Here is a 27,325-nt window from a genome sequence, read left to right on the forward strand (position 1 = left end):
GTGAGAACATGTGGTGTTTGGTTTTCTGTTCCTGTGTTAGTTTCCTGAGGATAATGGCTTCCAGCTCCATCCACATCCCTGCAATGGACATGATCTCATTCCTTTCTATGGCTGCGTAGTATCCCATGGTGTATATGTACCACATTTTCTTTATTCAGTCTATCACTGATAAGCATTTGGGTTGATTCCAGGTCTTTGAACATTTCATTTTTTAAAGCCATTTATTTGTAAGGTTGTCTCTAGTATGAATACTCTGTTTGCATTTTGATGTTCGGGTAAAAACCTTAGCATGCACATTACATTTCTGTGGTTCCTCTCAAAGATGTATATTCTGATGCCTAGTGAGTTCTGATGCCTGGGGAAAGCCTCTGACACATACATTTATATGATTTCCTTTCAGTATAAACTCTCTTATGACAAGTAGTGATTGAACTCTAGTAAAGGTTTTGCCACCCTCATTTCATTTCATACATCTATGCCCTTTTAATTACCTAGATTTACAAGCTCTGGCTTTTGAGTAGAATTCTTGTCACACGTATTACACTTCTGTGATTTTTCTCCAGGATGTATACATCCTGGAATATATATACATATTCTTACACCTAATGAGCAGTGAATACTAGCTTAAAATTTAGGTATATTTACTGCATGTGTAAATGTATTAGGTCATAACTGCATTGCTACAAAAAAAACCTGAGGCTGGCTAATGTATAAAGAAAAGAGTTTAATTGGCTCACACTTCTGAAGGCTTAAATGGAAACATGGTGCTGGCATCTGATCACCCTCTAGGGAAGCCTCAGGAAGGTTAAAATCATGGTGGAAGGCAAAGGGGGTGTAGGTATTTCACATGGTAAGAATGAGAGCAAGCAACAGGGAAGTGCTATGCACTTTTAAACAGCCAGACCTCAAGAGAAGTCACTATTGCCAGGACAGCACCAAGGGGATGATGCTAAATCTTTCTCAATTTGAGAAATCCACTTCCATGATCCAATCACCTCCCAATGGGCCCCACCTCCAATACTGGAGATTACAATTCCATAGGGATTTCAAGAGAAGGGGTAAATATACAAGGTATATCAGTAAGTATGAAGTATTCGGTGATTCCAGAAACTAGGACAACGTCTAAGGCCTTGTCACATTGAGTTTAGTTGTAAGGTTCTCTCCAGTATGTCTTATTCGATGTTTAGTGAGGCCTGAGCGACAAATAAAAGATTTCCCACACTCATTACATTTATAAGGTTTTTTGCCAGAATGAATTCTTTGGTGTTTGTTGAGGGAAAACAACCGCCCAAAGGCTTTGCCACATTCAATACATTTGTATCTTTTCTCTCCAGTGTGGATTCTCTGGTGACTTACAAGATGTGAACTATGCCTGAATACCTTGCCACATTCATCACATTTATATGGTTTCTTTCCTGCATGAATTATCTGATGTGCAGTGAGGTTTGAGCTCCGTTTAAAGGTTTTGCCACACTCATTACATTTGTAAGGTCTGTCTCCAGTATGAACAGTCTGATGAAGTCTAAGATGGACACGCTGACTAAAGGAATTCCCACACTGATTGCATTTGTAAGGTTTCTCTCCGGTATGAATTCTCTGATGTCTATTGAGTGTGGAGCCCTGATTAAAGGCTTTGCCACATTCATTACATTTGTATGGTTTCTCTCCAGTATGAACTCTTCGATGCCCTACAAGATGTGAATACTGACTGTAGACCTTGCCGCATTCATTGCATTTGTAAGGTTTCTCTCCACTATGAATTCTCCGATGCACTGTAAGACGTGAACATTGACTGAAGACCTTGCCACATTCTTTGCATTTGTAAGGCTTCTCTCCAGTATGAATTCTCCGATGCCTTGCAAAAGCTGAACGGTCACTGAAGACCTTGCCACATTCTTTGCATTTGTAAGGTTTTTCTCCAGTATGAATTCTCCGATGCACTGCAAGACGTGAATGTTGACTGAAGACCTTGCCACATTCATTGCATTTGTAAGGTTTCTCTCCAGTATGAATTCTCTGATGAGCTGCAAGTCGTGAATGTATGCTGAAAACTTTGCCACATTCATTGCATTTATAAGCTTTCTCGCCGGTATGAATTCTCCAATGCACTGCAAGACGTGAATGCTTACTGTAGACCTTGCCACATTTATTGCATTTGTAAGTTTTCTGTCCAGTATGAATTCTCTGATGCACTGCAAGACTTGAACGTTTACTGAAGACCTTGCCACATTCATTGCATTTGCAAGGTTTCTCTACAGTGTGAATTCGTCGATGCACTGCAAGACTTGAACGTTTACTGAAGACTTTGCCACATTCATTGCATTTGTATTGTTTCTCTCCACTGTGGATTCTCCGGTGACATACAAGATTTGATCTATGTCTGAATGCCTTGCCACATACATCACATTTATATGGTTTCTTTCCTGCATGGATTACCTGATGTACAGTGAGGTTTGAGCTCCGTTTAAAGGTTTTGCCACACTCGTTACATTTGAAGGGTCTCTCTCCAGTATGAACTGTCTGATGAAGTCTAAGATGGACACGCTGACTAAAGGATTTCCCACACAGATTACACTTGTAAGGTTTTTCACCGGTATGAATTCTCTGATGAACTGCAAGGTGGGAACTTTTACTAAAGGACTTGCCACATTCATTACATATGTAGGGTTTCTGTCCAGTGTGACTCCTTTGGTGTCTTACAAAATATGAATTTTTTCTGAAGATCTTGCCACATACATCACATTGATACGATTTTCCTCTTGTATGGACTACCTTATGTACAGTTAGTAGTGAGGCCCGATGAAAGGCTTTGCCACACTCATTGCATTTGTAAGGTTTCTCTGTAGTATGTATCCTCTGATGATTAATAAGGCTGGAAGACGCTTTAAAGGCTTTGCCACACTCATTACATACATAAGGTTTTGCCCTAATGTGTGGAGAAACTAAACAATCGTTATTACCTGTCTTTTCCGTTTCATTACATTCATAAAGTCTCCCTTCAGTTTGAACTTTCTGCAGTTCAGCCAGACATGACTGAAAGCTTGATGTAAGCTGGTTTTCAATATGATTGTTTTCTACATCCCCTTGACTATGTTGATCACTTTTACCAGTTAGATTGTTTTCATGGGGCACTGGCACTTCTTTATCATTTGTTTCACCATCTTTCCATTGAAATTCAAGGTCATATAGATGTTTCTGTATTTCCCTGAAGTATAAATTTTCAGTATCATAGCTTTGAGGTCTCTCCAGTGCCACTGTTTGGAACCTTTCTCCTGTATTACTGTTCTCTGTTGGTGGTAATTCCTTGATCACACATTTAGGAGAGATACCTGCAAAATATAATGAACATGAGTTTTTTTTAAACTACTACTATTGATAAACAAATATTTTATATTGGAAACATACTACACTAAACATAATCTTTATACTAGACAGGTGTGAAAGTTCTCCACCATGATCTTTTATTTTTAGAAATACAAAATGAATAGAAGTCTATAGTAAAGAAAGGGTGACTACATGTAATTCCAATTAATTTTAGGAAAGCCTAGTTTCAAACATCCTATGACCAAAAGACTTATGTTGTGCAAACATATATTGGCACTAAAACAAGTATTTTGCAACCAATGACACCAAATTACAAACCGATTGGCAGAAAACGTGGCTCTCTCATAAGAGAATAAAAGTTATATATATTTATTTCATATTTACTGTGTACAAACAAATGCCAAACTACAGCAAGATATAGTGTAATGGTAAATATTCACAAGATCAACTAATTAAAATAATCATCATATAAATTAATAAATAAAACACTCTAATAACCCATGATAAAACCAGCAGGTAAGTAAAATACAATATACAATATACTTAGAATTCCATACTATAAATTTGTATATTGCATATACAAGTTTGCATCATATGCAAATATACAAATTTATAGTATGGAATTCTAAACAATTCTCCCTTTATAATAAGCAAGAACATATATTCTAGAGACAACATATGATAACTAGAAAATATGTTGAGATCACTGACTTTTAAACATAAAAGAAAGATAAATGTGTCTATGGCCATACCACCTGGAACACAGCTGATCTCAGAAGCTAAACAGTGTCAGACCTGGTTACTACTTGGATGAGAGAAAGGTAAATATACAACATAATATAGAATAAAAAGTGGGGAAGGAAAAATACTGACTATGATTTCATGCCTACAACTATGTAACAATCAATAGAGCAACTCCCTATCTGTTGTGGTTTTTCTTGAGATGGAGTGTCACTCTGTCACCTAGGCTGGAATGAAGTGGCATAATCTTGCCTCACTGCAACCTCCACTTCTAAGACTCAAGTGATCCTCCCACCTCAGCCTCTCAAATGGCTGAGACCAAAGATGTTCACCACCACACCCACCTAATTTTTTTGTAGTTTTGGTAGAGACAGAGTTTTCCTATGTTGCTCAGGCTGATCTCGAACTCCTGAGGTCAGGCAACCTGCCTGCTGCAGCCTCCCAAAGTGCCGGGATTACATACAGGCATGAGTCACCACACCTGGTCCTATTCATTGCCTCTAATTATCTAGTTAACTGGCCACAAAATATATATCATAAAGAGATTTCTACTTGAAAAGCATATGAACTAAGATAAAAGACAACAAACACTGTTTGGTAGAAACTACAAAATGAAAACTTACAGATACAATGAAGGCTGCTTTGATATAAAGACTTATGTCTGCCAAAATTCTTATGTTGAGGACCCAATCCTCAATGTGATAGTATTTGGAGGTGTGCTCTTTGGGAGGCAATTAGCTCCTCTGCCATGTGAGGACACAGAAAGAGAAAGCCATAGTAAACCGGAAAAAGGGCCCATGCCATGCCAAGAACCAAAATGGTTGGTTCTGATATGTTAGACTTCTCACCACCCAGATCTGTGAAAAGGGAATTTCTGTTGTTTCAACACCCAATCTACAATATCTACTATAGGTAGCCATGCTGACTAGGGTAAAGCCAATATGCTATCTCATTATAAACATAAAACAATGTTGATATGCTTTATTTAACAAAGAAATCTGTGAGTCTTTACTAAAAAACACAATATTCTAGACTAGCTAACAGCACTAACTTGTTTAAAAAGTCTTGAGGTAAATTATCACTATTTAACACACAAGCACAGTAAGTACGCCCACAGGGTTTATGTATCTACATCCAATTTACAAAGAAAGTAAGATATGCACCTACATTTGCAGGATCAAACACTATGTTTTTTTCAAAAACTGCCCAAGCAGGTACTGTAGATAACAGGTCACCCCAAATACTAAGAGTGTAGAAAGAAATACTTCAAGAGCCATGCTGTGTTGCCAAAAGCATTATTCAGCCATCCCCATGAATAACAGTATCTGAGTCATCATTCCCTGCACATAATGATTTAGGCAGTGTTCTCAGAAAGTGATCAGGCCGAGGCAGGTGGATCACAAGGTCAGGAGTTCAAGACCAGCCTGGCCAAGATGGTGAAACCCCATCTCTACTAAAAATACAAAAATTAGCTGGGTGTGGTGGCAGGTGCCTGTAATCCCAGCTACTTGGGAGGCTGAGGCAGGGAACTGCTTGAACCTGGGAGGTGGCGGTTACAGTGAGCCGAGATCACACCACTGCACTCCAGCCTGGGCGACAAAGCAAGACTCCATACGAAAAAAAAAAAAAAAGGAAGTGATCAAGTGAATGAGTAGGGTCATCCCTTACGGAGTGAGAGTAGTGTGGGAGATGAAGGAGTTATGCAATAATGGGAGTGTAAAACTAATATGCTAGTAAGTAGCCAGGTATTCCCTCTGGAACAAAGTACTATTTTAGGAAAGGCCAGGGAAGAGAAAAGGCAAGAGGAAAGGGCAAGGAGTAATGTGCATGGGGCAGCAGGGTTTGTGCTTGCAGAGCTGTGGGTATATAATTTCACAAGGAACAGTTAAAATCCTGACTTTGGACGAAAAAAGAAACTAATTTAGAAGTAGCATTATACTGGCCAATACTTAAATATGGGAATTATATTATGGGCACAGGACAAGGGAAGATAGTTAAAAAGTAGGCAGTGTGAGGATACGGGAAGGAAGCAGACTTATGTCTTTATAATAAATGCTATGAAATTTATCAAATTGAATGTCCCATGAGTTACATTTCCAGGCATATGCTCAACAACCCTACATATCAGGAGATACGCGAAAAAATGTTCCTACAATATAATCCTGAAGAAAAAAATTGATAACAGCCATGAAGAGGAGATGGATGAATTTATTTTGTACACACACAAAAAGACAACATAAAACCTTATTGATAGTACAACAACGTTAAGGAGACTTGGGGTGCAGAAGAAGAAACCCTAGCAAAATAGGCAAATATTAGTCTGAAAAAACTAAGAAAGCAGGCAACTGTTGTCAAGGTTTAAATACATGTTCATGGAGACACAGTATATATGGAAGTAATCTGGGATATCAAAAACATAACATGGGAGCAGACCTGTAAAGGAGTCATTTTTCTATGTGACTGAAGTCAAACTGTTACCAGTTTAAAACAGGATGTTATAAATCTAAAGTGTTTTCTGTAATTGCAATGGTAACCACAAAGAATGTATAGAAGACACACACAATGGAAATAAACGTATGTCAAGACAAAAGAATCAACTAAATAAACACGAAGGCAGTAACGGATATGAAGAACAAAAAAATCTAAGAGATACAGGAAACATTCAGCAAAACGGCAAGAGTGAGTCCTTCTCTATCAGTAATTACATTAAGTGTAAGTGGCTTAAACTCCACAATCAGAAGATAAAGACTGGCTGAATGAATTTTAAAAACAGGCTCCAACTACATGCTATCCACAAAAGATTCATTTTTATCTGAAGGACACACACAGGCTGAATTGAAAGGGTGAAAAAAGATATCCCTTAGAAGTGGTAACAGAAACACATCAGAGGTGGCTAAACTGGTGTCAGTCAAAATAGACTTTATGTCAAAACTGGTACAAGAGACAAAGAAGGGCATTATGTAATAATTAAAGGGTTAATTCACTAGGAAGATATACTAATTACAGTTATACATGCACCTAATATTAGAGATCCTTAATATATGAAGCAAAAGAAACATAACTAAAGGGAGAAAAGTTCCACAGTAATAATAAAATACTTCAATGGACCACTTTTATAAATAGGACAGACAAAAAAAAAGTAAGTAAATAGGCAACCTAAACTATATGTTAAATTGGACCTAACCTACATATGCACAACACATCACCCAAAAACAGCACAAAAGAATTTTTTCAGAACTTCACTCAGAACATTCTTCAAAAGAAATATTTAAAAGTAAAACTTTTTAACACTTTTTTGTTGAGGCTGAGTCTTGCTCTGTTACCCAAGCTAGAAGGCAGTGGCGTGATCTTGGTTCACTGCAACCTCCGCCTCCCAGGTTCAAGCGATTCTCCTGACTCAGCTTCCCGAGTAGCTGGGACTACAGGCGTGTGCCACCACACCCAACTAATTTTTGTATTTTTAGTAGAGATGCGGTTTCGCTATGCTGGCCAGGCTGGTCTCAAACTCCTGACCTCGTTTAACACATTTTAAAGACTGAAATCATAAAGCGTAACTTATCCCTTCATAATAAAATAAAACTACAGATCAACAGCAAAAAAAAAATTGGAATATCAACAAATACGTGGAAACAACATATTCCTAAACAGCCAATATGTCAAATTGGAAATCTCAAGGGAAATGATAAAATATCTCAAAACAAAGGAAAATGAAAATAGAACATACCAAAACTTATGTATGCAGAGAAAACAGTGCTAAGATAGAAAATTGTTAGATACAAATGCTTCTGTTAAAATAGAAGATCTCCAATGGAACATAATAGGGAACCCAGAAATACAGCCACATACCTACAACCAACTGATCTTTGACAAAGACAACAAAAACAATTGAGATAAGACATTCTATTCAATAAAGGGTGCTGGAAAAACTGGCTAGCCATATATAGAAGAATGAAACTGGACCCCTATCTCTCATCATATACAAAAATTAATTCAAGATGAATATAGACTTAAATGTAAGACCTCAGGCTACAAAAATCCTGGAAGAAAACTTAGGAAAAACACTTCTGGATAAAATATAATTTTTTAAAAAAAATGTATTCCTCATTCCCTAAGCATGACGGGAAAAAATATATAGGTTTTATAAACATTAGTTGAGAAGTCCTTGAAGTGCAAGAAATGGGCTACATGTATAATAAAGTAAGATTTGAAAATAATAATTCAGTATAACATGATGGACTTGAAAGTAGACAGGAGAATAATTATTATAATATAGCACTTGTTCCAAAAAAAAAAAAGTGTGATTTAAAGAAAATCCAGCAAGTTATATTTAGGAAACTGAAACTTACTACAGAAAAGCAATGTGTCTTATATAACAAGTATGATCAGGCCAGGCGCAGTGGCTCATGTCTGTAATCCCAGCACTTTGGGAGGCCAGGACGGGCGGATCACCTGAGGTCGGGAGTTCAAGATCAGCCTGACCAATATGGAGAAACCCCACCTCTACTAAAAATACAAAATTAGCCAGGCGTGGCGGCACATGCCTGTAATCCCAGCTACTCAGGAGGCTGAGGCAGGAGAAGCGCTTGAACCTGGGAGATGGAGGTTGCAGTGAGGCGAGATCGCGCCATTATTTTCCAGCCTGGGCAACAAGAGTGAAAATCTGTCTCAAAAAACAGAACAAAACAAAACAAAACAAAAAAACAAAGTATGACCAATCTCTTTCATGGTATTTCTACAAATAAGATAGTAACTATATTAAAAAAATATATTCAAGGTATTAAAAAATTTCCAATGAAAAGAACTGTAATCAATTTCATTAATAATTTTTTTTTTTTTTTTGAGATGGAGTCTCGCTCTGTCGCCCAGGCTGGAGTGCAGTGGCGCAATCTCTACTCACTGCAAGCTCCCGCCTCTGGGATTCACGCCTTTCTCCTGCCTCAGCCTCCTGAGTAGCTGGGACTACATGAGCCCACCACCACACCCTGTTAATTTTTTGTATTTTTAGTAGAGACGGGTTTCACCGTGTTAGCCAGGATGGTCTTGATCTCCTGACCTCGTGATCCACCCGCCTCAGCCTCCCAAAGTGCTGGGATTATAGGTGTGAGCCACCATGCCCGGTCTCATTAACAAATTTAATACTAGGAATTAAGTCAGGAGAAATCGGAGTAAAAGGAATAACTGAAACTGTCTTATTACAACATTATGGAGTTTGTGTAAGTTTTAGAGAAACTGCTGCTGAGCTATACCATCTGTACTAAAGAAAGAAATCTTGTAAAATATATAAAATGATATACATTCCCCAATACAACACTACCTCAAAAAGAAACATAAAACAAAGAAAACTGAGTATCCTCAAAAATATGGAACTGATTATTAAATAAATAAAAACAAAGTTCACCTATAATACATGAAAATGCACCAGATTAAAGTAGCGGTGACTTAAAACAAATTATGTGGACTTAAAAAAATATAAGCTTTGGCCGGGTGTAGTGGCTCACACCTGTAATCCCAGCACTTTGGAAGGCTGAGGTGGGTGGATCACAGGGTCAGGGATAGGCCAAGCGTACTGGCTCAAGCCTATAATATCAGCACTCTGGGATGCCAAGACCAGAGAATTCCTTGAGCCCATGAGTTCAAGAGCAGCCTGAGTGACACAGTAAAAACCCTGTCTCTACGTGGGCATGGTGGCACGCACCCATAATTACAGCTACTTGGGAGGCTAAGGTGGGAGGATTGCTTGAGCCCAGGAGACAGAGATTGCAGTGAGCTGTGATAACACCACTGCACTCCGGCCTGGGGAACAGAGCAAGAACCTGTTTTAAACAAACAAAAAAGCACATGGACAGAAAACAGGGAATTGGATATTTTAACTCTGCCATAAGGTTCTCTGCGAACTTCAGCTCTGGAACCACCACTGATGTACAAAGAAGGCAGCAGAATATATATATATAAAGGAGACAGTGAAAGGCCAGATGCAGCATTATGAAGCTTTTTATTTTTGAACCAACAAGGCTTCAGTCTCAAATAACGGAGGGGCTCCCAAGAAAGACAACAGAGAAAATACAAAAATGCACAAGGGCAAATCTGAACTTCTAGAAGGAAATTATACTCACCTAGGAAGACCAGGTTCCTATAGTTCTCCAACATCACATCCTTGTACAAAGCCTTCTGCACAGGCTCCAGGCATTTCCACTCCTCCTGAGAGAATTCTATGGCTACATCCTTGAATGTCAAATGCCCCTGAAATGAAAACACATTTCAACAAGAAGCAATATGAGAGCTCTTTTGTTTACATAAAATGAGGAGAGAACTATCACATCATTTTGAAGTGTGTGTTTTTGACATATCTATAAAAGGCATCTGTGAGAAAGTTATTGGTCCCTAATTTTAGTTTGTTATAAAATACAATAGGAGACTATTATATTCTCTACATCAGTGTATAGTTCTCTTTTTGTAGACAATACAAGAAATACACAAATAAGAAAAACACATGGTTATCCCTTAAAAAGTGTTAGAGATTATGTTCCATACATCAACTGTGTCTAGGTGAGCTAGTATATGAGTGGTGTTTTCAGAGATGACAACGTCTATAGCAGCTTTAAAGGTCAGAAACTAAAAACTGTGATGACCAGAGCAACAGCAATGACTAAAGTTTTGAAACACTCCCCATGCGCTGGGCATTATTCCAAATGCTTTACATGTTCTAATTCAAATAACAACATAATAGCCTATGAGAGAGAGACTTGTTCCATGTTACTGTGTCACAGACGCGCTAACAAACTTGCCTAGGTCAACAACCTGAAAATGGCAGAGCAAGCATCTGAACCCAGATGTCTGAAAATTAGAGTTGAACCAAAACAATCAAACAGTTACATTATGGTTACAGAATATCCTAGTCTCTCTGTGCTGCTATAACTAAATAAGACAGACTGGGTAATTTATGAACAATAGAAATATATTTCTCATAATTCTGCAGGCTGGGAAATCCAAGATCAAGGTGCCAGCAGGACTGATGTCTGCTAAGGGATGATCCCTGCTTTCAAGATGGTGTCTTGTTGCATTTTCTGGAGGAGAGGAAGGGACACATGGCAGAGGGACAGAAGTGTCCCCACATGGCAGAAGGGACAGAAGGGCCAAAAAGCAGTGAACTTCGTAGGATAAGCGTTTTGATATCTCATTGACCAGAACATCATATCCCATTGGTAAGGGCAGACCCCTCATGATCCAATCACCTACTAAAACCCAAACCTCATAATACTTGGAGATTGGGCATTGGAGATTAAGTTTCAAATGAATTGTGGAGAGAAAAACACTCAGACCACAGTATTCCATCCTGCCCCACCAAAATTCATGTACTCCTCACATGCAAAATGCATTCCATCCCAATGGCCCCCCAAAGTCTTAACTTTTCTACTACCCATTCAAAAGTCTATAGTCTACAGCTGCATCTAACTATAATCTAAATCAGCTATGGGTGAGACTCAAAAATGTGTTTCATCCTGAGGCAAACTGCTCTCCAGCTGTGAACCTGTGAAATCAAACGACTTAAGTGCTTCCAACATCCAATAGTGGTGTAGACACAGGTTAAATATTTCAACTCCAAAATGCAGAAACAGGAAAGAAGAGGTAGCCACTCCCATGTTAAGTCTGAAACTCAAATAGGGCACACATATTAAATCTTAAGGCTTGACAATAATCTTCTTTGACTCTATGTCCCACCTTCTAGACATCTTGGAGTAGGAGTTAGGTCCCCAGTGTCCTGGGGATCCCTGCACCATTAGTTTGGTTGGGATCACCCATATGGAAGTTCTCACAGGCTGTGGTTTCCCGAGCTGGGATCACATACTGGTGACTCTACAGTTCTGGGGTCTCAGGGGTGGTCCTGCTTCCAGGGCTCCCCTTGACATTGCCCTAATAAGGAGTCTCTAAGGTGTCCCTGCCTCCATGACTAGGCTGAGAATTGCCCTAGTGGTAACTTCCTGTGGTAGCACTGAAAGGAACAGGATGAAAGGTTAGGGGCCACTGAGCAAAAAGATGACTGACATAAACCAGTGTCTGCAGTAACACAGAAAGACACAAGGGTGAAGATCTAGTACCACAGATATCTGCAGTACCAGAGTCTATCTACAATAGTACAGAAAATAAGGGAGCTTCTGAGCAGAAAGCAGCAAACCTCTTCAATAGGGAGATGACAAGCAAAGGCCCAGAGAAAAAGCATGGGAAGTCTCCAGAATCTAGGGTAGTTGATTGGAATGTCCTCCCTGAACAAAGCAGCCACCAAATCTGGGGAGGCAGCTGATTTTTCAAATGCTAAAGTCACAAAAGAAGACAATAAAACATACGAAGAAACAGGGAAATACGGTCTATAAAAAGAAACCAATTGAATCTCTACAAACCTACATGAAAGAAATGGCAATTTACATGTTGGCTTTGAAGAATTAAAGAGAAATGTGGGCCGGGCATGATGGCTCACAACTGTAATCCCAGGACTTTCAGAGCGCCAGGCAGGAGGATCACTTCAGAGCAGGAATTTGAGACCAGCCTGGCCAACATTATGAAACCCCATCTCTACTAAAAATACAAAAATTAGCCAGGCATGGTGGCACATGCCTGTAATCCGAGGCTGAGGCATGAGAATCGCTTGAACAGGAGGCGGAGGTTGCAGTGAGCTGAGATCGCACAACTGCACTCCAGCCTGGGCAATAGAGTGTGACTCTGTCTCCAAAAATAAAGAAAATGCGATCACCTGAGGTCAGGAGTTCAAGACCAGCCTGGCCAACATGGTGAAACTCCATCTCTACTAAAAATACAAAAATTAGCCAGGTGTGGTGGCATGTGCCTGCAGTCCCAGCTACTCAGGGAGACTGAGGCAGGAGAATTGCTTGAACCCGGGAGGCAGAGGTTGCAGTGAGTCGAGATCATGCCACTGCACTCCAGCCTGGGTGACAGAGCGAGACTCCATCTCAAAAAATAAATAATAAATAATTAAATAAAATAAAGAAAATGAAGAGAGTCTAACAGGCTTATGAAAAACCATCAAGCACCAAGAACATATGCATTCTGGGAGTCCAAAAAATAATATGAATATATCTAACATTACTGAACTTTACATAAGCAAACAAGCTTTAATGAAAAAGACATAATAAAGATATTATCAAAGATTGACAAACTCGATTCTTATTGGAAGACATGGTGACGTAAAGACCTGCAACTGAAAAAATTCAGAGCCATTCAAACACAAACAAAATAGGTGGGATTTCTTTTTTTTTTTTTTTTTAAGATAGAGTCTCACTGTCGCCCAGGCAGGAGTGCAGTGGAGCAATCTCAGCTCACTGCAACCTCCACCTCCCAGGTTCAAGTGATTCTCCTGCCTCGGCCTCCCAAGTAGCTGAGATTAAAGACATGCACCACCATGTACAGCTAATATTTGTATTTCAGTAGAGACGGGGTTTCACCATGTTAGCCAGGCTGGTCTTGAACTCCTGACCTCAGGTGATCCACCCACCTTGGCCTCCCAAAGTGCCTGGATTACAGGCGTGAGCCACCACACCCGGCCAATATGTGGAATTTAAATAATATGTGACTGTGTTGTGTAAAAGGAGAACCATAATAATTTTGGAAAGAAAATGGAGGGGTTTGCCAATCTACTTGTGAACCTATTATGTTATTTATAATCTAAAACTTTATAATCAAATATAATCTACAACAAGATATACAGAAAAATTCAAATTAAAGATTCAAGCAAACAAAATGTAAGCAACAAAACATTAGATCTTAAAAAAAACAGTATTTTATAATCACACAGTGAGCCAGGCCTTCCAAAGAAAGATCAGTTATTTATTTTTGCTTTTGTGGTATAGCGTCCTAACAAAAGCAACCACTCTTTAAACTGTCCAACTTGAAGGAACCCTCAAACACCTGTGGTGAAGAGAGCATTGTGGTAGCCATGGTGAAAAATTATAAAAGATCCGTATGTCTTCATTTAGAGATTGTTCCAAAGAGGATGCAAAACAAGCTATTAGTGCTTATTAACATAAAAAGATGTACCTTTGAAAAACTGGCACAATGAAATTTCACAACAGAACATGTACTGAAGAATTGTTTTCTAAAATCTCATAATGACATGTAAATGCATCTTGACACGTCTCACTGACTCTTGCCACAGAACTTACAACTGTAGCTCCCCAGGGAAACATGAGGGATGATGGAGAAAGTGACAGGGAAAAGAAATCCGGGTTCCTCCAGTTTGGGTAATTGAAAGAGTGATTGCCTCTTTAGGATGGTGCATTTCCTATTTTCCTGGATATGGCAAGATTCTCCACTACCCTAAGGTGCAATGGTTTCCTCATACACCAACGACACATGAGATTTCCCACCCAATTAAAAAAACAGAAAAAAAAACCCTTACTACTATGTTCTGTTTACATTTTGAGGCTATGGGGAAAATGAAAACCCTTTGTATTTCCATTTTCCCATTCCTTGGACTGTGAGGAGGTTTCATTATTTTGTGGAAATCAAACCAAAATAATTTTCATTCTTACTGCATTCTAGGAGCCATTTCATATTCTGTAGTTAAATTTTTAAAATATATATGCCTTGATGTCCTTCTCTTAGGTTATAAATTTCTTTCTGTATAAAACTAAAGCTGGGCACAGTGGCTCATGCCTGTAATCCCAGCACTTTGGGAGGCCAAGGCGGGCGGATCACCTGAGGCCGGAAGTTTGAGACCAGCCTGACCAACATGGAGAAACTCTGTCTCTACTAAAAATACAAAGTTAGCCAGGCATGGTGGCGCATGACTGTAGTCCCAGCTACTCAAGAGGCTTAGGCAGGAGAATCGCTTGAACCCGGGAGGCGGAGGATGCAGTGAGCCAAGATTGCGCCATTGCACTACTCCAGCCTGGGCAACAAGATGAAACTCCATCTCAAAAAAAAAAAAAAAAAAAAAGCTAAAATGTTTCCTTGATGCCCATTTTTGTTTGCTGATAAATTACATTGTGTATATTTAAGGTATACAACATGGTATCATGGTATAGTAAAAAAAAAAAAAGTCATTGGAGTTTAACAAATTAACACACCCATCATCTCACAGTTACTTTTTTTTTTTTTCCCTCTGTTTTGGCCAGAACAGCTAAAATCTCATTTAGCGTGAATTTCATATATAATAAAACATTATTTTCAGGCTGAGTACGGTGGCTCACACTGTAATCCCAGCACTTTGGGAGGCTGAGGCAGGCAGATCATCTGAGATCAGGAGTTCGAGACCAGCATGGCCAACATGATGAAACCCCCCACCATTTCCACTAAAAATACAAAAATTAGCCAGGTGTGGTGGTGCACGCCTGTAATCCCAGCTACTGGGAGGCTGAGGCAGAGAATCGGTTGAACCTGGGAGACAGAGGTTGCAGTGAGTTGAGATCACGCCATTGTAGTCCGGCCTGGGTGACAAGAACGAGACTCTGTACAAAACAAAAAGCGAAAAACAAAACAAAATTATTTCCTATCATCCTCGTGTTGTATTAACTTCTTAATGCCTAAGCTGCATCTCTGCTTGAACTTTTACCAAAAAAAAAAATATACATCATGTGATGTTTAAAATAAATATAATATTTAATAATAATTGCTGCAGTGAGAGAATTTGGCTCCATCTTCTCTGATAACAAATGTTCAGCTCTTACATCTGAGCAAAATTATAATCTTAAGACTTAAAACAACTGCTGGTAAGAGTCCCCACAGGAACACCGCAGTCTCTGTGAGATGGATATTCTGACCATGGCTAGAATCTGACATTCAGGTTGATTTCATATTTTTAAATCAGTGATGGAATAAAACATGCTCTAATGTCTGTATCTAGTTTTCCATTCAATTCCCCATCATTAAGGTGGTGCAGTTAGAAATAGTGACTCATTCATACAGCTTCAAATGTAGTATAAAATCAGGCAGAAAGATCTCCCCTTACACGCCTCCTTTTCCATATTTTTTTTTTTTTTCTTTTTGAGGATGAAGTCTTGCTCTGTCACCCAGGCTGGGGTGCAGTGGCACTATCTTGGCTCACTGCAACCTCCACCTCCGGGTTCAAGCTATTCTCCCGCCTCAGCCTCCTAAGTAGCTGGGATTACAGGCCCCTGCCACCATGACTGGCTAATTTTTGAATTTTCAGTTGAGACGAGGTTTCACCATGTTGGCCAGCTGGTCTCAAACTCCTGAGCTCAAGTGATCCACCCACCTCTGCCTCCTAAAGTGCTGAGATTACAGGCATGAGCCACGGCGCCTGGCCCCTTTCGATAATTTACTAGGTATTTATGCACATTAATATGTGACTTCCACATGCAGCTTCTCTATTCCTGGTCTACAGAGAGCTGACAGTGCATCCACATGTGGCCCCTAAACAATTCCTGCTGTTTAACAGCTCTGATACCATGTGGCCCACACCCTGTCTCCATCCATGTCTGGGTGTGAGCCCTTCCCAGGGCCATGCCCAGTGCAGCCTCTTCCCAAGTTCATGTCACTGGGTCACGGTGAGATGGAATCTAAATAAGATGAGAGGAGCTAAGGAAAGGCATGGATGAGCAAGAGCAAATGTGTCAGGAAGGACGCTTCAGACTCAGAGAAGATTCGCAGCTCCGACGCCCTGCACTTCACAAAGGAAGGAGACAGAATGACCCACCAAGAATATCACTTCACCTGAGTAAAATATCACTTTACCTGAGTAGCCATCACTGACTCCTTTTCTTTCCTCTTCTTCCTCTTCTGGGTTTCTTTCTCAGTCAATGTAATTATTCACACATCAAACCTGAAAGTAAAAAAATCTGTTGTTTAATGCTTGGAAACATGCTTGGAAACAACACATTCCTTTCTGTGTCACAACCATGCACACAGGGAAGAACTCAGCATGTGGAAAGACAGCCCACTGCACCAGGGGGGATGCAAGAATAATAAATTCCTACACAAAGACCAAGCGAATCTTTCACCATTTTCTTCAGCATTAGCTCCCCTCCGGGAGAAGCCCACACACAGGCTGCAGCAGTGCGTAGCTAGGCTGGACTGAGCTCCCATTCAGGGCACGGACCTATCCCTGATCAAACCCCATGCAGAGCATAGCCCCCCCTCACTTCTGTGGGTCACAGGCTGAGCTCTGCCCTCGGAAACAGGGGACACAGAGGCTGGAAGCTCAATGCCGGATACAAATGAGAATCAACTTGGGGCTGGGAGCGGTGGCTCATGCCTGTAATCCCAGCACTTTGGGAGGTCGAGGCGGGTGGATACCTGAGGTCAGGAATTCGAGACCAGCCTGGCCAACATGGTGAAACACCCTCTCTGCCAAAAATACAAAAATTAGTCAGGCATAGTGGCGCACACCTTAAATCCCAGTTACTTGGGAGGCTGAGGCAGGAGAATCGCTTGAACCTGGGAGCCGGAGGTTGCAGTGAGCCAAGATCAAGCCATTGCCCTCCAGCCTGGGCGACAGAGAGAGACTCTGTCTCCAAAAAAAAAAAAGAATCAACTTGGGTACCTTAAACATTACGGAGGCTGGGCCCCACCCTAACTATTGGAAGAAGAATCTCTATAAGGGGGAATGAACCATGTGTTACAAATGCCTTAGCACTCTAGTGTGAAGCAAGGGCTGAGTACCTCTCAAAGGGGGCAAGACTACCACAGCCCCAGTCTCCCAGCTCTGATCTCCCCTTGGGGCCTTGTTGTCACCAGTCTGTAGAAAGTGGAAGGCAAAGGACCAGAAAGAAACACACAGAGCAGAAAATATGGACCTGCTTTTATTGGCTTTTATTTGCAATCCTAGAATCAGACAACACCTCATTCTTAAAATGAAAGGAGTGTTCTGTGAGCTAAGGGGAGGAGGTTGGCTTCATAAGCTGAAAGGGGCTGAATGGAGCAAAATCAGGAAACTAAAAGCAGGTTGGTGGTTTCAAAGTTACTTTTCTTTGGGTTGCCATTTTCCCCAGATCCTCAAAATGTAAAAACAACATAGTAGTAAGTTTTGTTTAAATGAGTGGGAAATCTCATGTGATGCTGGTGGGAGAGGGCACCTTTGCAGCTCGGGATGGGGGAAATCTTGCCAGATTACCTGCAACTGAGGGGCCAGAGAGTTCTAGGCACAGGGACAGCTCAGGTAGACACCCTCGGCTCCAGGAACAGGAAAGAGGCCTGTGTGGCTGTAGCAGAGGTAGTGAGGAGGACACAGGTAGGAAATGAGGTCAGAGAGGTCCCAAGGCAGCAGATTAGGTAGGCACGACGTCTTCAAACATTTTTCTCCCACAGCTCACAGCACTTTTAGAAACTATGCATTTCCCTACCATTTTAGGTAAATGTAACTTTTCTTTATCATTGGAATTAAAACCCTTCTATATAATGTCATATCTTCTGCATTTCAAATATATCCTGACACGTAAAGCTAAAGCCAGGAAGTATAGGGCCACTGTCATCTGAGATGTGCAGGAGCACAGGGGAATGTACTTGGGGAGTTTAGGAAGTCACTTTAGACACATAAAGGTGGAGATGTCTCTTAGACGGCTGAACAGACAACAGAGGAGACAACAGGACACAGAATTCTAGAGTTAAGGGGACAGGTCTGCAGGGGACATGGAGATGTGTAGGTGGGTAGGTGGGTGATATGGATCAGGTTTGTGTCCTTGGCCCAAATCTCACACTGAATTGTAATCCGCAGTGTTACTGGTGGGGCCTGGTGGGAGGTGGATGGATTATGGGGGTGGATTTGTGATGAATGGTTTTGCACCACCCCTTGGTGCTGTTCTTATCATAGTGAGTTCTCACGAGATCTGGTTGTTTAAAAGTGTGTAGCGCCTCCCCGCTCACTCTCTCTTGCTCCTGCTCCCGCCATGTGAGACGCCTGTTCCTACTTCACCTGCTACCATGTTTGGGATCTTCCTAAAGGCTCCCCAGAAGCAGATGTCGCTACGCTTCCTGTGCAGCCTGCAGAACTGTGGGCCAATTAAACCTGTTTTCTTTATAAATTACTCAGTCTCTGGAATTTTGTTGTAGCAATTCCAGAATGGACTACTACAGTGGGGTTTAAAGCCATGAGATGAGATGATGAGGAAAGACAGTGGGTGTGGACAGAGATAAGAAGAGGTTCAAGGACTAAGCCATGAGTCATTCCCACATTGGGAAACATTCAGAGTCAGGACACAGCAGCAGAGGAAAGTGTGAAATGGTCAGGGAGGTGACAAGAAAATCAAATAGCTCCTGACAGGAAAAGAAAGAGTAAAGCAGGAAATGAAATACATTGGATTTAGAAATGGGGAGGTCACTGGTGACTCTGAAAAATAAAGTTATCAGTGGAATGGTAGATATGAAAGTTTGACTGGATGCATTCAAGAGGGAACTGGAGGCAAGAAGTGAAGACAGAGAGTATAAATAAGATTTTAGCACAGAACAGGGGTACTCATACGGGCAGAAATGTAGTTAGTAGTATGTTTTGTTTTAATTAGGGCAGAGTGGAAGGAAACGATAAGCTTTAGGGTCTGTGTGTGCATGCATTTAATGGGCAATACCACCATCAGTAAACACTGTTTAAAATAATTCCCTAGAGGTAAAAATTGGCCTTTATAAAAGGCCAATTTTTTTTTCTCCTTTTAACTTATATTTTAAGTTCAGGGGTACATGTACAGGATGTGCAGCCTGGTTCACAGGTAAACGGGTCATGGGGGTTTGTTGTACACATTATTTCATCACCTGGGTTTTTTTTTTGTTTTTTTTTTTTTTTGAGACAGAGTCTTGCTCTGTCGCCTAGGCTGGAGTGCAATGGCACGATCTCGGCTCACTGCAACCTCCGCCTCCTGGGTTCAAGCAATTCTCCTGCCTCAGCCTCCTGCTGGCACTACAGGCATGTGCGACCACACCTGGCTAATTTTGTATTTTTAGTAGAGGCGGGGTTTCACTATATTGGTCAGGCTGGTTACGAACTCCAGACTTCAGGTGATCCACCCGGAGCCACGACGCCTGGCCCCATCACCCGGGTATTAAGCCAAATGTCTCTTAGTTATTTTTCCTGATCCTTTCCCTCCTCCCACCCTTCACCCTCAGGTAGGCCCCAGTGTGTGTTGTTGCCCTCTATGTATCCATGTTTTCTCATCATTTACCTCCCACTTATGAGTGAGAATACGCAGTATTTGGTTTTCTGTTCCTGTGTTAGTTTGCAAAGGATAATCGCCTCCAGTTCCACCCATGTCCCAGCCAAGGACATTATTTTGTTCCTTTTTATGGAAAGGCCGTTGTTTTGTACTAGCCTCCCGCACTACCAGACCAAGCCAGAATGAAGTCTCTCATGCTAAGTGCCACATTAGCAAACTGACCCTTGAAATAAGTCACGTTTAGGAAAAAAGAAAATTCCAAAAAAGAAAACAGGAACAGGAGTTAAAAAATGAATTTGTAATTATTTCCCTTCTTATCACGACATCATAACAAGGTTTGAGGGAAGCACATCTCACATGAGTGTGAAAACCCAATCATCACATTTATTAACTACAAAAGGATCGAATTTGTTGTGATTTTGTCCTTCAACAATAAGAAACTGGTAAATGTGTTTCTCTAAGTTCTGTGAGCCATCCTAGGAAATTAATCAAACCTTTGGCTGGGATAGTAGGAATGCCAATTTGGAGTCAGTAGGCCAGAAGTATAGGTGACAACCTACTACGTTCAAAATGATAGCTGAAGTGAGATGGGGAGGTCTTGTGAGACTGAGCCCTTAAACTGTGGGCAACCTGTGGGAGACGACTCTAACTCCAGGTAGACAGTGCCAGAATTAAATTGAATTATAAGGCAATCTAGCTGGTGTCTGCTGGAGAACTGTTTAGTGTGTAGGAGAAAACTCCCCAACACTGGCCACAGCAGAGTTCTGTGTTAAGTGTGACAGTAGAAAGGAAAAAGTTTGTTTTTTCCTTTACACCCTGCAATTACTAGGCCTGTCATTCTCCAAAGAGCATTACCCATCCTCTCCCCAAACTGCCTCCCCAGGACCTAGTGGACCCTCTTGACTAGAGAAAATATCCCTGTTCCACACTGAGTTTTAAAGCATTTTGCCTCGTAGCTCCCTGTGATTGTTGCAGCAGACAGAGGTGGGGGGAAAGTAATCACCACTGTCCTGGCAGCGAGAAAGTAACAGCTGTATCTTCCAAGGACAGTCCCAATTGAAATCTTTGTGCTGCAGGTCACTGTGATATCATATTCTCTGATTCTTTGAAAAATCTTCCCTAAGTCACCATCCTGCCATAGACCCACCACAGAAAACCCTCCCTAACGAAAGCCTTTTGTCACTAGAGTTTGAGGCCCTAACGTTCCCCTCCTAAACTGAGACAGGTTTACAAACTTCCATGGGGTCCACACCCTTCCCAGATACTCCATAGTGCTCCCCATATCCTGCTACGAAATCCCACATGCCCCAACAACTCATAAACTCCTGCTGACCTAATACACACAAAGATACCTGAGGACTCAATGACCCAAGACACCCTATTCCATTCATAATGACCCCACCCTTGAACACTGGCACCACCATCTACTAAAACAGATATCTCCAATGATGCACATGCCCCAATGAGACCCAACATCTTCCAAGGAAACTCCATATTGACATTTAGATATTCCAAAATGCATCTATAACCATCTTAACTTGCAGCCCAAAATACTCCAAAATAACAAATGTAGCCCCCAAAGTGATGGACCCCACAGAAGTCACTATTGAGAGTGCTTGCTGTGCTGCAGCTCTGGGTTCCACACCCTCAGGACCAATGCACCACCTCTCCAGCTGCCCACTCTTCCCGTGGGCTCAGCTTAGGCCTTGGTCCTCAATTCAGCTGACACTTGAACAATATAGCTTTGGATTGTGTGGGTCCACTTTTAATAAAATTTTCCTCAATAAACATGCTGAAGAATATTTTGAAGATTTGCAGTATTTTGTTGGCTGTACAACAAGAAGGCCTGGACAATGAGAAGTTGTCCCTTAAGTCAGGAAGGGAATGCCTTTTAAAGTTGTTTGATGTTGGGCCGGGCACAGTGGCTCATGCCTGTAATCCCAGCATGTTAGGAGGCCGAGGCAGGCAGATCTCTTGAGGCCAAGAGTTCGAGATCAACCTGGCCAACACAGTGAAACCCCATCTCTACTAACAACACAAAAAATTAACTGGGCATGGTGGCACATGCCTGTAATCTCAGCTACTTGTGAGGCTGATGCATGAGACTCGCTAGAACCCAGGAGGCAGATGTTGCAGTGAGCCGAGATCGCACCCCTGCACTCCAGTCTGGGCAACAGAGTAAGAATTTGTCTCAAAAAAAAAAAGGAGGGGGGCAGGGGGCAAAGGACCTGAACATTTTGCAAATAAGACATACAAATGCCAGGCACGGTGGCTCACGCCTGTAATCCCAGCACTTTGGGAGGCCGAGGCGGGCAGATCACCTGAGGTCAGGAGTTCAAGACCAGCCTGACCAACATGGTGAAACCCCCATCTCTACTAAAATACAAAAATTAGCTGGGCATAGTGGCAGGCGCCTGTAATCTCAGGTGCTTCAGAGGATGAGGTCGCAGTGAGCTGAGATCACGCCATTGCATTCCAGCCTGGGCAACAAGCGTGAGACTCTGTCTCAAACAAACAAAAAAAAAGACATATAAATGACCAACAGGTCATATGAAAAGGTACTCAAGATCGCTAATCACCAGGGATATATAAATCAAAACCACCATAAGCTATCACCTCATACATCTTAGTAAGGCTATTATCAAATAGGCAAAAGATAACAGATGTTAGCAGTGATATGGAGAAAAATGAGCCCTTGTACACTGTTGCTAGGAGTGTACATCAATACAGCCATTATGAAAAACACTATGGACGTTCTTCAAAATATTAAAAATAGAACAACAATGCAATCTAGCAATCCCATTTCCGGGTATAAATCCAAAGGCAATCCAATCAGTATGTTTAAGAGACATCTAGGCCAGGTGTGGTAGTTCATGCCTATAATCCCAGCACTCTGAGAAGCTGAGATGGGAAGATTGCTTGAGACCAGGAGTTAGAGACCAGCTTGGATAAAACAGCGGGACCATGCCTCTACTTAAAACAAACAAACAAACAAACAAACAAAACTTAGGAACCTCTGCCCCCTCATGATCACTACGGTATTATTCACAATGGCCAAGATACAGAAACAACCAAAGTGCCCATCCAGGAATGAATATGTAAAGAAAATGTGTGTGTATATATATTTATGTATGTGTATATATACAGAGTGTGTGTGTACATTTATATAATGGAATATTATTCAACCATAAAAAAGAAAATCCTGCCGGGCGCGGTGGCTCACGCCTGTAATCCCAGCACTTTGGGAGGCCGAGGCGGGCGATTCATGAGGTCAGGAGATTGAGACCATCCTCGCTAACACGGTGAAACCCTGTCTCTACTAAAAAAAAAATACAAAAAATTAGCCGGGCGTGGTGGCGGGCGCCTGTAGTCCCAGCTAGTCAGGGGGCTGAGGCAGGAGAATGGTGTGAACCCGGAAGGCGGAGCTTGCAGTGAGCTGAGATCGCGCCACTGCACTCTAGCCTGGGCGACAGAGCGTGACTCCGTCTCAAAAATAAGAAATAAAAATAAAAATAAATAAAATCCTGCTATTTCCAAAAACATGGATGAATCTGGAGGACATTATGCTGGGCAATATAAGACTGACACAAAAAGATAACTACTGTATGTTCTCACAAGTAGAATCTAAAAAAGTCCAATTCATACTAACAAGGCAGAACAGTTGTTACCACAGGATGGTGGGTGGGGAAAGTGGAGAAATGTTGGTCAAAGGGTACAAATTCTCAGTTATAAAATGAAGAAGTTCTGAGGAATCTAATGTACTCCATGGTGAGTTTACCGTACTGGACACTTTAACAGTTTGGAAAGTTTTTGAAAAATCTAATAAATTATGGGGTAAAAGTTAAAAAAGGCAATATTTAGAAATTAATGACATCAGCTGATTACAGGATGACATCAAATCTTATTTCAGAAGTTAGTAATTATAGAAGAAACTGAATAAACTAAAATTTAAATCAAGCTTCCAAAATAACAATGAATTAACTGTAAAGCAACTACAAGGAAAAAAGTAAATTCATTAACAAAACAAAAAACAAACACTCTCAACCCTCCTTCAAAGACATACATTGTAGGCCTGGAGAGGTGGTTCACACATGTAATCTCAGCACCTTCAGGGGCTGAGGAGGATGGAGTGCAGCTGAGAGGCTGCAGTGAGCCGATATGTTACCGCACTCCAGCCTGGGCGACAGAGACCCTGTCTCAAAAAGAGAAAAAACAAACAAAAAACCAAAGATATATCTTGTAGTGACAGTCAGTCATTTCTTGCCTGTTTCTCTCCTCCTCCATCCCCTACTCCATCCCTGGAAAGAAGAGCTACAAAATGACTAAATCAAGTCACTGCCCTGTGGCTAAATAGGGATTCCAAATATCTTTTGATACAAATAAATACAAAATGCACAAGCATTTTGAAAAGAGTGGTAATTTTCATCCTCATGAGTACAATTTAAAGAAACAAATTTTAAATTAGAGTATAAAGTCACAAATCAATACATTAAAACAACCATCCATATCCAATCAACTCACCGCTCATCTGGATGGGGTCCTCACCCACTCTCTTCACTACTATGTGTTTCCCTCTCTCATTCTGCACGTCTTTTTTCCCTTTTCTGTTTTTCTCCCCTTCTTTATTCCCTCTTTTACGTCTGTTCTGCCCAATGCTTCGAAACTTATTTCACCTCTTGTTGCTCTTTCTCCCCAAACTTTCCCATTGTCCCCAGCCTCCACGTATTCCTGCCTCTTTTCCCCCATCTGAGCTCCCTGTCTGCTCTCCCTGTTAAAATCCCTCTTCCCTGTTAAATTCCCTTTTCCCTGTTACATCTCCTTTGTTCCCACTCTCTAGCACCCCCAACTTCCTAGGCTTCCTCCTTGCTGTGGTTCTCCCTCTACTCTCCTTTGTTACCCACTCCCCTCTCCTTCAGTCCTAGCACCACGTGGCTCTGTCAGCCGCGGCTCCAACTCTTACCTTTTCCACTCCCCGCGTCTGACTGCAGTGCCTCCTCCTTTGCCGCCCCTCTCTATTTTGCTGTCCTTCAGCTCCCTGAAGCTCTCCCTTTTCCCTAATTTCTTTATGTGCTTTCCTCCCCGTGCTACTTTCTCCATGCGTCCTCTTTCACTCTTGCTCTCTTTGCCAGTCCCTAAATTATCAACCATTTTGCCGTGTACTCATTCTTTTCTCCCCAGTTTTTCTTTCTGTCTCGTCACTCCCCCTCTTTTCCTCTCCTGATCCCTCTCACTCACACATTTGAGGAAAGGGGAGGAATAAGATGCCCACCTCCCGGAAGAGCACATTTTCCAGTGGAGTAAAAAATTTGGGAGGGAACGACAGTGGGTGTCACAAGACAGACTCGGGTGACCTCCTGCAACGCGGAGTCAGGAAAAGCAGTGGCTGTGAAGGGGCAGCCTGGGGAGCGGAAGGACCCGGCGTGAGGAGGACACTAGGTGGCGCGGGGACGACACTAGGTGACGCAGGGGACGACACTAAGTGACGCAGGGGACGGTGTCTCAGGACAGGCAGGGTCTGCAGAATCCCAGGACCTGGGAGGTGAAGCGGCTCCTTCAGGAGCTGGGCAGCGGGCGCTCACCTCCAGGGGTCGACAAGGGCGAAGATCGGGGGTCTCGACTGGTGGGAATCCACCTCGCGAGGGAGGACTTGACTTCGCCCGGGGCCGAAGCAGAGGTCAATGAGTTTTAAGCAGGAACACGACCTGAATGGGGTTATCTACATGGTTATCTACATGGCAGAAAGGCAGGGAGCAAGGAATAGCCTGAGAGATTTTAAACCGAAAGGGAAGCAATTCTCGGACTTACGTGGGGAGAAGTGCCTGTTGCAGGGGCGAAGGGGCTATGGGTATTTTAAGGTCCGTAGCGATCCCCAGATCATTGGTATGGAGAAGTGAGGACTGCAAAGTGCACGTTTAATCCAGGCAGACGGAGCGAAGCAATGTTTCATCCACGTAGACTGAAACACACACACACAGCGATAAGGCCTTTCCCTGGCGCAATCTGCTTCCGGGAGTGACGGAAACTGCTAGCGGAGAGAAAAAACTGGGAGGCCAGGGGGCGGCGCCTGGGCGAGCCGCGACCAGCAAGGGGCCGGTCGGAAAGAGGGGCCTGACTGGGGAGGGACCCTGAGAGGGTGGAGCCGGGCCAGAGCGGCAATGGGCGAGGCTAGGTGGGGCGTGACCGAGCCGCGGCGGAGGATGGGGCGGGGTTTCATGGCGTAAGCGGGCCGAGATAGAGCCTGTTATTTACTCTGATTCACAGGCAGCATGTCTTTGGTTTTCTGACTATTTCTTGTCCTGTGAAGCAGCGTTGCTTCCTGCCTATTTTAAGTTAATGTTTCAAAATTTAAGGTTAAAGCTTAAAGTTGTGGTCCACTTATATTGGAAACTAAGATGACTTCTTAACAAGTTGAACTAAGTCAAAACCGATTTTTACAAGCTTGGTAGACTTCATCCACTCTTGCCAGTGATGCTGAAGCTACTCAGTAGTCAGGCAACTAGGATCTCGCTGGGGATTTGATGTGGAGCCATGGCTGGATCCAGGAACCCGGAAGACATTATGCCAAGCGAAATATGCTAGACACAGAAAGACAAATACTGCATGTGCTTTTACACGTGCAAAGTACAAACGTCAAATTTACAGTAACAGAAGGGTGGTTACCAGGGCTGGGGAATGTATCCTATGCCTTTATCACCATTATATTTTGGAAGCAGTTAAACTTCTCTGGCCTCACAGATTCACAGCTGGGCAGAAATTTTGCCTCAGGATGAATCACACTTTGATTCTCACCCATGTGTGGTTCAGATAACATTTAGGGGGTATTCTGCCCTAAGAGCTGATATAGGAATGGATTAAGACTTTTGAGAGTTGATACTGAAATGGATTAAGTCTTTTGAGATGGGCCAGGTGCACTGGCTCCGGCCTATAATCCCAGCAGTTTTGGAGGCCCAGGTGGGCAGGTCACTTGAACTCAAGAGTTCAAAACCAGCCTGGGCAGCAAAGTGAGACCCCCATCTCTACAAGAAATACAAAAATTAGCCAGGCTTGGTAATGCACTCTTGTAGTCCCAGCTACTTGGGAAGCTGAGGTGTCAGAATTGCTTGAGGCCAGGGATTTGAGATCATCCTGGGCAACATAGCCAGACCTATCTC

At 42.1% G+C, this 27,325-nt stretch overlaps 1 protein-coding gene and 1 pseudogene across 1 annotated transcript; both read right to left on the reverse strand.

Moving 5' to 3' along the window:
• Nucleotides 1-704: 704 nt before the first annotated feature.
• On the reverse strand, nt 705-27,093 carry ZNF616 (zinc finger protein 616). The gene is made up of 4 exons (XM_054461944.2): nt 25,980-27,093; nt 16,771-16,858; nt 10,179-10,305; nt 705-3,329 (listed from the first exon to the last, which is right to left on the reverse strand). The coding sequence occupies exons 2-4, from the start codon at nt 16,780-16,782 to the stop codon at nt 1,123-1,125; spliced, it is 2,346 nt and encodes a 781-aa protein (XP_054317919.1). The 5' UTR covers nt 16,783-16,858; nt 25,980-27,093; the 3' UTR covers nt 705-1,122.
• Nucleotides 20,490-20,577, reverse strand: LOC129021249 (small nucleolar RNA U13; annotated as a pseudogene).
• Nucleotides 27,094-27,325: the final 232 nt, after the last annotated feature.

The sequence above is a fragment of the Pongo pygmaeus genome, chromosome 20, assembly GCF_028885625.2.
Source record: "Pongo pygmaeus isolate AG05252 chromosome 20, NHGRI_mPonPyg2-v2.0_pri, whole genome shotgun sequence".
Lineage (NCBI taxonomy): Eukaryota > Metazoa > Chordata > Mammalia > Primates > Hominidae > Pongo > Pongo pygmaeus.

Bases quoted from the DNA above. Each gene is read 5' to 3' on its own strand.
- ZNF616 (XM_054461944.2), bottom strand. The intron at 3,330-10,178 runs GTGAGTATAATT...TATATTTTGCAG, and splicing joins TAGGAACCTGGTCTTCCTAG to GTATCTCTCCTAAATGTGTG.